The following is a 12,500-nucleotide window of genomic DNA, read 5'->3' as shown; positions in this document are numbered from 1 at the left end:
AGTCAAGATGGAAAAATGTTCATGAACTTCTTTTGACTTTTATCTCGCTGTCAACAGTCATTTTACTTCTGCTGTGTGTAAACAGCTCTGAGGGTGAAAACGTGTGAAACTCTGCATTTCCTCCTGTCTACTTTATTACCCAGCATGCCCTGCAGGGGGCGCCATTAACCTTAGAGCAGTCAGGGGCGACTTCATGAGGAACACAGAACACACATCCAGCTGTGAAACATCGTCTCATGTTCAGAGATAAACATGAAAAATTGCTTCATCCGTCTCCTTATGTTAGAGGTTAGAAGGTCATGGGCCTGGAGGGATAACTGTCTGTCCATAGTAGGTGGTCTTGTGTCCTTTTTGGTCTTGGTTGGTGCAAGGAGCAGGAAGAGGCCTTATAAGGCAGGGTGGGAGGGGCTGTGGTGACGTCAATAAAGTCTATAAAAGCAGCAGAGACGGTGAAAGTCAGACACTGAAACTGATCTTATGGCAGGATGTTGTTGCAGCCTCTCTGGACATTCACGCTGGGACACTCGTCCCTCCTGCGCTCACCCCTGTTCCCCGTCCTCTTCTCGCTCGGCGTCTACCTGGCCTGCTGCCTGCCCTTCCTGCTGCTGGACGCGCTGTCCCGCAGGTGGGCCCTGGTGCGCAGGTACAAGCTGCAGCCTCAGAGCTCCGTCAGGTGGGCCTCGGTGCGGAGCTGCTTGGCTCTGACGCTCTACAACCACCTGGTCTTCATCTTCCCGCTGACCGTGATGCACTGGTACCTGAGGCCCGTCCACCTGCCCGAGGAGGCCCCGCCCCTGCCTCACCTGCTGGCCCAGGTGCTGGTCTGCCTGCTGCTCTTCGACTTCCAGAGCTTCGTCTGGCACCTGCTGCACCACAGAGTGCCCTGGCTCTACCGCACCTTCCACAAGGTTGGTACTGACAGCTCGGATTAACAGGCTGCCGTTATAATCAATGAATACAGACTCAGACTGAGCTGAAATGTGCAGGACAGACATAAAAGAACTGAATCTGACTCACGAAACACCAAATTTAATCTCTGAATGCTGCAAATATGTAAATATGTATTACTTTATGTTGTTTGCATGACAGCTTTATATTCTCATGAATATTCTTCTTCTGCAGCATCTATTTATTCACACACACCTGATCAATAACAGTTATACCTTTATTATGAAATGACTTTAGTGTTAGTAGTGATAGTTCATGAGGAAAGCAGCTCTGCTCTGCTTCTTCTCTTCACTCTGGAGTTTGCTGAGTCGAGCTGCAGCGTTAAAATATAAGAATAAATCAAACTTAAAGTTTCTTCTTCTCCCCCCTGCAGGTGCACCACACCTACACCTCCACCTCCGCCCTCACCACCGAGTACTCGGGGGCCTGGGAGACTCTCAGCCTGGGCTTCTTCGCCGCCGTTAACCCCTTCCTCCTGGGCTGCCACCCGCTGACCGAGCTGGCCTTCTTCATCCTCAACATCTGGCTGTCGGTGGAGGATCACTGCGGCTACGACCTGCCCTGCTCCACTCACCGCCTGGTGCCGCTCGGGCTGTACGGAGGATCCCGACACCACGACCTGCACCACCTCAAGTCCAAGTGCAACTACGCCCCCTACTTCACCCACTGGGACCGACTGGCTGGGACACTGAGCACTCAAGACTGAACTGATGGAGGACTTAATAAACTGATGGAGGACTTAATAAGCTGATGGAGGGTTTGGGGGGTTTTGGGGTTTGGGGGGTTCGGTAGGAGTTTTGTGAACTGATGTAAAAGTTCATGAATGTTCCCCTCAGATCATCTTTCACATTAAAATAGACACAAAGAGTCAGACACTTTCTGGATGTCTGTATATTAGAAACTATTTATTTATTTATTCACATATTTATTTATTAACTTTTCATGATATTATTATTAATCTGTGAAGCCTGTTTGACTTTAATCACTGCAGAAAGAACACAAGTGAAGAAGATTCAGTGTGAACGTCGTCTGAACGTCGTCTGAACGCTTCCAGAAGAAGAAAATCAGATTTCAGGACTGAACTTGTTAACTTGACATGTTTTGTTGAGTCATTCTGCAGTTTGCTGTATATTATATTAATATTTAACAAATCAGAACAAAGTGTTCATATTGAACATTATGGTTTTTATTGTCATATTACTGTAATATTGATGTTTGGAACGAGACTGCTGGTTGACACACTGGATGTTTTAAAGATGGATGACAGGAAGTGGAAGGACTGAGGAGGAGGAGTGTGAGGTGGGAACATGATGAAGGTTTCTGGTTGAAACTTGGACTGAATGAAATGAAATGAAATGTGAAAACATGATTTCTGTGAAGTGTTTAATAAACTGTAAAGAATAAACTTTATGAACAAAAAGAGAATCAGAGTCCGAGAATTTCTGCCGTCCAATAAACAACAATCAGGTCAATAAACAGGCCGCAGCAAATCAATAGATCATAAACATATCAACAAACAAACAAACAGATAGTTCACTATTTAGTAGTAGTTCAGGCTGTTTCCAGGCTGTTTTTCAGGTTGTTTTCAGGTCATTTTCAGGTTGTTTTCAGGTAATTTTAAGTCATTTTCAGGCTGTTTTCAGGTCATTTTCAGGCTGTTTTTCAGGCTGTTTTTCAGGTCATTTTCAGGCTGTTTTCAGGTCATTTTCAGGCTGTTTTTCAGGTCATTTTCAGGCTGTTTTTCAGGTCATTTTCAGGCTGTTTTCGGGTCATTTTCAGGCTGTTTTTCAGGTCATTTTCAGGCTGTTTTCGGGTCATTTTCAGGCTGTTTTCAGGTCATTTTAAGTCATTTTCAGGCTGTTTTTCAGGTCATTTTCAGGCTGTTTTCAGGTCATTTTCAGGCTGTTTTTCAGGTCATTTTCAGGCTGTTTTTCAGGTCATTTTCAGGCTGTTTTCGGGTCATTTTCAGGCTGTTTTTCAGGTCATTTTCAGGCTGTTTTCAGGTGATTTTTTGGCTGTTTTTCAGGTCATTTTCAGGCTGTTTTCAGGTGATTTTTTGGCTGTTTTCAGGTGATTTTCAGGCTGTTTTCAGGTCATTTTCAGGCTGTTTTCAGGCTGTTTCCAGGCTGTTTCCAGGCTGTTTCCAGGTCGTGTTCTCAGGTGTTTCAGACTCCTCCTGATTAACAGAAGTTAGACCTGCTGTCCATCAGCTCTCTGTCTGTCATCTGATCGGACAGATTTACTGTCTGAAGCTTCGGATGAACAAATCATTCAAGTCTGAACATGTTTGTTTCTCGACATATAAACGTGAATCATGGAAACGTTCCTGGAGGAACTTGTTCCTGGAGGAACAGAAGTCAGATCAGATCACACCAGGCGTAATGAGTTGAATGAATGTGGGACTGAACTGTTGGGTCAGTATGTGTTAATACTGATGGATATCAGCTCATATCTGAGTTTCTTTATTGGATCTGATAAACTGGCTCTGACACAGAGGAGTGACGCACCGCTGATGCTGCTGCTGTTCTTTAATCTGTTTGATTTATGATGTTGGTCAAATTTTATCAGCTGGAAACACAACAAAGTTCAGGAAGAGCTCTAAAAGAATGGCTAACAGGAACTTTGACTTTCAGGGCGAGTACACTGAAAAATCATTAACGTTTCACTGAGTGAAACTAACAGAGAGAAGGTGAAAGGTTTCTGTAATTCACTCCAACATCAGAAATGTTTCACCCACATCTTCATTTTGTTGTGAAACTTTCTGCTTGTTAGACATGAAGAGAGAGAGACGTTTCCCAGCAGCAGCAGCAGCAGCAGCAGCAGGATGTTTGCAACATTCGTCATGTTCGTCAGGAGGGTGAAGTGTTTGCTGATTATTAACTTCCCAGGAAGCCTCAAACTCAATGAACCATTTACACATAAACTCTTCATGCTGCACAATAAAGCAGATGTTAGTTTAATCAGTGAAACACGTGTTCAGCTCTGTTCACCAGCTGAATGTCTGCAGGCCGACGGCTCCTCACATACAGCGTAGTTCAAACAATTATAATCACATTTAGATCAGCGCGACGGCACACCTACATTCCTCATCACCAGATAATTTCTCTGCTGTTTCCATGGCAACGTTGTAACTGCCAGAGCCAGAGCAAAAACCAGTAGCCGACAGTACTGGTACAAAACGGATGGTTTTATGGTTAACTGTGGGGATGGATGAGGTCAGTGCAAACACTGAGCAGGTACTGGTTACAAACATAGACTGTAAAACATATGGAAGCCTCGACTGTAGCGATTTGACCGTCGCCATCTTGGATTTGGCCGTCGCCATATTTGATTTTTGGAGTCAGAAGTGGCCATATTTGGACAAGAGGGTGGCGCTGACCATAGCGCTAGCTGCTAGCTTGGTTAGCACGGTGCATTTACAATCTATGGTTAACAGTGATAAACTAATGCTAATGCTAATGCTAATTTTCACTAGCGAAAAACAGGCCTAAAACCGTTAAAACTAAATGTGCTCACCAGAAAAACTGATCATCCGACTCATCGATGAGTCTTTTTATTAAAACCAAACGCTGAACAAGACTTTTTTTAGGCGACCACAATCTTACAGTTAACTTTAGTGAACTGATAACGCTGTGAAATAGCAGCGGCTACGCCTATATGCCATGGTTACGCCACGTAAGCAACGCTGTTGCCGTGGTAGCGACTTGTCAATCACAACGTAGCCCCGTCCTAAAGCATCCGCTGCTTTATTGTCTATTTTACTGACAATATGAACATCATGCTGTGTTGAAGAAGACTTGATGATAGTGAGGAACGCACCACGAGGCCTGGTGAACAGACGGTGGCTCGACATCCAGCTGCATGTTGGGAGGAAACTTATATAATCAAACAAGATTCAACAGGTGAGTTAATCAAAGAGCAACATCAAGGAGGCCGAAAGACTTGTAAAGTCTTGCATAATAGTATAATAAAATAATAATAGATGTTCTGGAGAAACATGGTCAGACTCGCCTGTTTCATTTCTGCTTTAAGGGACCAAATATGTGACACTAACCTTCAACAGGAAACACAGAACCACAAAAACCATTACGAAAGGGATCATCAGAGCAGAAGCAGCTCTATGTTTGCAGAAGTGAACAGTGAACCTCACATGTGTCTCCGGAGACAGGAAGTCAGAGACATCACATCTGGATGACGGGACACTGGAGCGACACGTAGCCTGTAAACAACAACGTCATGTGACTGATGCTGCTGTATGTAGGAGCATTAATATATTATAATATCATTATTATACAGTGTATTAACTCTGTTCAGCCTTGATGTTACTCGACGCTCCGGCTACCAGCTTAAAAACACAAGTTAACAGACGTAGCGTAGCGTAGCGTAGCGTAGCATCGGCTGCCTGACCGACTCAACAGGGACCAGAAATCATCCGTCAGGTCGTCACTAAGGCTCGGCCTACTCGCTGGAGTAGTAAACTACTGACCTGACCTGATGATTTCCAGGTATTAGTCAGACCCGGTGTATTTCCATGGAGTACTGGCTTTATTTTTTTATAATCACATCATCACATTGGAGGATGAGTTTTACTCCAGCGATGCTTTCAGACCTCTGAGCAGCTGTAATGTTGCTTCAATATAACAAGATTTTTTAAAATACACAACACATTGTTAAAGATGAAACCAGTGGTTTCCAACCAAAGCAGTGTGTAGTCGGGGGTCACAGCTCCTCTAAAATAACCTTCTCTCGTGCTTTCACAAGAGTTTCCTCTCACTTCCCTTTGCACAGTATTTTTACTCTGTTGCATCACAGCTCTTCTTTTCAACTGAAGTCATGTTCATTCAAATTTTATGGCCCAATATTTCAAATCACACATCATCCTCAGGGACTTCCTGTTCAGATGAGGAAAAACTCACGAAACCCTTTAATAGTAAAAAAGCTCAGCGGAGGAGGATCCGTCTGCAGATGTGCAACAGATGTGAAGATTACAGCATGCAACGAGATCATAAAAGTCGTGTTGGATCTGAGCTCCTGCTGAGGTTTTCTGCTGCTGCGTGATCAGACATGGCGGCGGCGGCGGCGGTGTTTTAGTGTGTTTCATGTGGAGTTCCTTCTCTGCACGCTGACTCACTTCCTTCCTCTTTCCTCTGGGGCCTCAGGAGGATTTCCCCCCCCCCCCCCCCACCACCACCAGGTCTTCAGAGCTCCTGCAGGATGTTGGCTAATCTCTGATGAGTCATGTGAAGCTGCTGCGAGGTAAATGCCTCAGCTGTGACTCACACCTCTGTATCATCTTGATCCTTCATGGGAAAGATTTCCAATGTAACGGTGTAAATGTCAAGATCCCAAAAAGTTCCAACACATGAGTCACAGCTCCAGTGTTTTACAGAGGTGATGATGTCATCATGCTGGTATTTCACCGCTGTCACAATTCATACAGACTCATCACCATCACATTATTTTAGAGAATTTGTGAAATTCAGCAACTGAGGAATTTCATGAAGAGTCAGAAAAGCTGAAATCACCTGAAGATGAGACAGCAGCAGCTTCAGTGTCCACACGTCCTCCCGATTAGATCATCCGTCATCTGTCTGTCACTGACGAACAATCACGATGTTTGCTGTCTCGCTCTGCTGGTTACATTCAGGGAAGTGAAACGATCACATCAGAGGTCACTGACTGGCTGAGAAAGTCAAGATGTGAAAGTTAAGCACTTTATTTGAACATGTGCAGCCGTATTTTATTTAGTAGATGAGATTATTATTATTAAACATATCAGCAGTCACACATATATGTTCAGCTCTGTGTTTTTGAATTGGTTTGACAGTCAGGTATTGATTACATGCAGATGTAATATCAATCACACTAAACATTATGATCATCTGGACCTTCGCTTCAGGAAATGTTCTCTAACTGGACCTTTAGTTGAATCCCGCTGATCAAACAGACGATGATGCAATTTGGTCCAAATGATGAGAAAAAAACTGAAAGAAATGTGACGCTGGTTTAGTTTTAGTCATTTTCTTTAACTGACATCACTCTGCCAGAGAAACGTCGGTTACACAGCAGGAACAAATATGCTGATATATGGTTTGATTTATGAAGAGACTCTGTAGGAGAACAGAGTAGTTACACTGGAACCAACAGCAGGAAACCTGTCCACATATATACACGTCATGTGATCTGTAACACGGTTACTACGGTGACCACAGACTGACGTCACCACCACCTGTTGTTTTCATGGAGGCAGGTGAGATGCAGCTTAATAATTAATGTAATGTTTTTATGTGATGTTGTGCAGCATCATTCTGCTACAGACAACTTTCACTGCGTTATTCTCTTCTTCTCTGTTCGTTTCTCTGCTTAAGCTTCAGTTCATCACACAGTGAACACGACTCTGCTCTTCAGATCACTGAAACACATTTTAAAACCAAGTTTTAAAAGCTTTTAACTGCAAAAAAACCAAAACCAGTTTCTTAAAGGACGATGAGCAGCAGTGGAATGATTTATTATTTATGAAGAAGACAACAGAAAACTCTTCATATATTTATGCTGATATATCTGCTATTTATTTAAAGGATAAACCTTCCAGGAAGCTGTGACTTGTGCGTCCAGTCTGGCACATAAACAGAGCAGCTAAAGCTACAGCAGGAAGAATGAATTATATTACAGGTTAAAGTACACAAAACAATTCAAGACAATAAATCAATTCCATCAATCAATTATCAATCAATAATTTCTCCGACTGGCATTGTTTGTGACAGGAACAAAAAGATCATACACAGCAGCTCAGGATGTTGCTTGCTGTTAAATATTGGACTGGACTAGTGTTAGCCTTAGCGTTAGCCTTAGCGTTAGCCTTAGCGTTAGCGTTAGCGTTAGCGTTAGCATGCTACCTGTTTCTAGACCCTGCAGTGAAGACGAGGTCGTCACTCTCTGCTAACGATCCTCTCACCTGCAGCAACTCGTTCCCACCTACACACACCTGCACACACACACACACACACACACACACCTGCACACACACACACACACACACACCTGCACACACACACACACACACACACCTGCACACACACACACACACACACACACACACACACACACACACACACACACACACACCTACACACACCTGCACACACACACACACACACACACACACACCTGCACACACACACACACACACACACGCACACGCACACACACACACACACACACACACACACACACTTGCACACACACACACACACACACACACACACACACACTTGCACACACACACCTGCACACACACACACTTGCACACACACACACTTGCACACACACACACACACACACACACTTGCACACACACACACACACACACACAGACACACACACACACACACACACACACAGACACACACAGACACACACAGACACACACACACACACACACACACTTGCACACACACACACACACACACACACACACACACACACACACACACAGACACACACACACACACACACTTGCACACACACACACACACACACACACACACACACACACACAGACACACACACACACACACACACTTGCACACACACACACACACACACACACACACCTGCACACACACACTTGCACACACACACACTTGCACACACACACACACAGACACACACACACACACACACACACACACAGACACACACAGACACACACAAACACACACAGACACACACACACACACACACACTTGCACACACACACACACACACACACACACACACCTGTACATACCTGTTGTCTACATACCTGAGCTCAGGTGTGACGTGGGTCACATGTTGCAGCTGGTTGTGATTTCAGTTTATTTGATCACAGAAATAAAGTCAAATACAAACAGGATGATGTTTGTTCTTGTTCTGCACTTTATGCTTCAGATATACAAATATTATATTTATTAGTAGTATTAATAGTATTATTGGTAGTAGTAGTATTAGTATTATTAGTATTAGTATTATTAGTAGTATTAGTATTATTATTATTATTAGTAGTAGTAGTATTAGTATTATTATTAGTATTAGTATTATTATTAGTAGTATAATCATCATAGATGCATTAACGTGTCGCAGCCTGTGAATGTTGCAGCAGATGTTTTCCATTTAATGAATCTATTTTGGAGCTTTCCATCACATCACATGATCTTCATCAGCAGGAGTCCTCTGTGTGATAGAAAGCTCCTGAACAGCTACTAAATGGACTTGATGCAACAGTTTATATTCAGTCAGGAAGTTTCATCACATTCAATTCTTGAGAATGTTTTGTGTGTAAAGTTTGAATCATGAGTAAGCAGGCAATAAACCCCATGTTTATTTTAACAGCGGGGGGGGGGGGGGGGGGGGTGGCGGGGGGGGGCCTTGGTGTCACGAACAGAGAGCGCTGACCTCGTCAGTACCAGAGAATCAGAGAGCAGACAGTCCGTCTGACTCTGCTGACGTGTTTCCTCCACAGTTTATCAAACACTGACAGTCGGATTCAGAAGAAAAGCAGATTGTTTCTCTGAAGTCACATTAAAGGAGCAGTTCAGAGTGTCCACCGTCATTTACAGTCATTTACAGTCATTTACAGTCATTTACAGTCATTTACAGTCATTTACAGGCTGTCTGAAGCTTCTCTGACACATTTACAGTCTTTTCAGCATCACATTCCTCTTTGTGTAAAAAAAGAAAAATCTATATTTTTACAGATTTTTTTTCCTTTATTTCAAAAATACATGGAAATGTAATTTGTTATATTCTTTTAAAAAAAAAAAAAAAAATTAAATGTTTTATTGATGGTATAGAATTTTATTACATTAAATATAGAATATAGAATATTTTTACATAAAGTTATATAATTAAACTCAATTTATACATTTCTGTCATTTCAAGCCTGATTATTTGCATAATAGCAGTATTAATTTATATAGTTTATAGAGGTAGAAATACCCTTATTTATCATTAAAAAGCCAAAAAAAACCCCACAATTTTATGCAAAATTAAAACTATGCATTTTATTTTAATGACAGAATATTACTGTATTTTTATGAGATGGTTATTTTACTGTTGTTATAACAATAAAGCTGCTCTGTATGTTGCTGGAGTTTTCTTCTCAGTGCAGTTTGGCAGTAAGTTAGTTAATAAAACCCAGATTCTGTTCCAGCTGCAAGAGCTGTGTAACAGTGTATAATAACAAAAAGAGGAACTTTGGCACTAAAAAGACTGTAACGTTGAAAGATATCTACTTGATTTGACTCATTTGGACGCTGAAGCTTCATATTAGCATCAGATAAACTTTAAATACATGTTTGCACAGAAGGAGGACTGTGGATTTACACTGTAAGGTCATTATGAAGGGATCTTCTAATGGGACGAATGATTACAGCATTAAACAGCTTTAATGTTCATTTGATGACTGACTGATGGTTTAAGACACTTCTTTAAATCCCAGTTTAACACCTGGACGTACCTGCAGGGTTTGTGACATCCCAGTTTGTTCCCAGTATGCAGCTGACACCAGTGTGATGTGGAAACACTGAGACGACTTTTACAGTGAAGGAGACGTCTTTATTTACAGATTCACAGATTCTGCAGTTTTAATGAGGAAGAAGAAGAAGAAGATGTTTAATAAAAACTAAATCAGACACAAACTCAGATTCAAAGTATTTTACAGGTTTTAAAACACGTCTGCAGGACGTCTCAGTGTCTCTGCTGAAAACAAAAGACATTCCAACACACTGACCGAGAGAGGGAACGAGTGTGTGTGTGCGTGTGTGAGTGTGTGTGTGTGTGTGTGTGTGTGTGTCTGTGTGTGTGTGCGTGTGTGTGTGTGTGTGTGTGTGTGTCTGTGTGTTATTGTCATTTTTTTCTAATCTCACTTCCTGTCGTGAGGAGCTGCCAGGGTTTTCCTTCTGGGAAATTCCAGTCTGATGTTGTTTCTCGTCAGTCATGTGACTCGTCTATAAATATGTATTATACCATCACACAAACCTTTTATATTTATATTTATATTCATATTTATATTTATGTTGAATCTATTTTTATTATATTATATGCTGGTTCCTTATTTCCTCATGTGCAGTATTTATTGTTTGTATTGTTTACTGTTTACTGTTTACAGATGACGTCTGTTATTCTGCACAAATGACAAACTTGAACTTGAGATACAAACTGATTTAAATTCATTACAAACACAGAGTCACATGTGTAGCTGTCTACAGAACGAACTATCTATCTATCTATCTACAGGAACGAGTCATAGAAAGGCAGCAGGAAGCTCTCGTCTGGTGTTCTGGTTGAATATAGATGTATCTCAGTGTGAACACGTGTTAAACTGGTTGAATATAGATGTATCTCAGTGTGAACACGTGTTAAACTGGTTGAATATAGATGTATCTCAGTGTGAACACGTGTTAAACTGGTTGAATATAGATGTATCTCAGTGTGAACACGTGTTAAACTGGTTGAATATAGATGTATCTCAGTGTGAACACGTGTTAAACTGGTTGAATATAGATGTATCTCAGTGTGAACACGTGTTAAACTGGTTGAATATAGATGTATCTCAGTGTGAACACGTGTTAAACTGGTTGAATATAGATGTATCTCAGTGTGAACATGTGTTAAACTGGTTGAATATAGATCCAGTATCTCAGTATGAATACGTGTTAAACTGGTTGAATATAGATCCAGTATCTCAGTGTGAACACGTGTTAAACTGGTTGAATATAGATCCAGTATCTCAGTATGAATACGTGTTAAACTGGTTGAATATAGATCCAGTATCTCAGTGTGAACACGTGTTAAACTGGTTGAATATAGATCCAGTATCTCAGTATGAATACGTGTTAAACTGGTTGAATATAGATGTATCTCAGTGTGAATACGTGTTAAACTGGTTGAATATAGATCCAGTATCTCAGTGTGAACACGTGTTAAACTGAAGAGTTTGGAAGTGAGGATGTAAACATGTCAGATGTTTTGTTGCTTGTTTGTTTGAAGGCTGTATCACTGAAGGCTTTCTGTGTGAAAACTATGCACATTTGTCACAGTTTGATCCTGAATTGTTACTGTCGAAGAGTTTGAACATGTGACTCAGTATTGATCCCTGCAGGGAACCAATCAGAAACAAACTGGGAAGACTTGACAGTCAGTTCTGTGTCCTGATGTTTAACCAGTTAAACCAGAAGCAGACGGCGCCATCTGCAGGTCACTGAGCACCATTACAGGAAGAGTACCGACAACATGCATCCAGCAGGGGGGGCTGCAGCAAAACACACCAGGAGGGAACCAAAGAGAAGGAAAGTAACTAAGTACATTTACTCTAGTACTGTACTTAAGTACAATTTTGAGGTACTTGTACACACACACACATCAAAATCTCAGCTGGTAGAAACTGCAGCAGTGTGAAAGAGAAAGATCTGAACCTGAACTAAACCTGAACACACACAGGGTCTCTGCTGTCAGAGTCCTGGATCCACCCTGACCTCTGACCTCTGACCTCTGACCTCTGACCTCCGACCTCC

At 42.0% G+C, this 12,500-nt stretch overlaps 1 protein-coding gene across 1 annotated transcript; it reads left to right on the top strand.

Moving 5' to 3' along the window:
- Positions 1 to 452: 452 nt before the first annotated feature.
- On the top strand, positions 453 to 2,373 carry ch25h (cholesterol 25-hydroxylase). Its single transcript, XM_067576083.1, has 2 exons — positions 453 to 908; positions 1,322 to 2,373. Exons 1-2 carry the CDS (start codon positions 486 to 488, stop codon positions 1,652 to 1,654), a joined length of 756 nt encoding a protein of 251 aa, XP_067432184.1. The 5' UTR covers positions 453 to 485; the 3' UTR covers positions 1,655 to 2,373.
- Positions 2,374 to 12,500: the final 10,127 nt, after the last annotated feature.

The sequence above is a fragment of the Thunnus thynnus genome, chromosome 20, assembly GCF_963924715.1.
Source record: "Thunnus thynnus chromosome 20, fThuThy2.1, whole genome shotgun sequence".
Taxonomy (NCBI): Eukaryota; Metazoa; Chordata; class Actinopteri; order Scombriformes; family Scombridae; genus Thunnus; species Thunnus thynnus.
The sequence above is the reverse complement of the archived record's forward strand: the minus strand, read 5'-3'. Positions and strand labels throughout refer to the sequence as shown.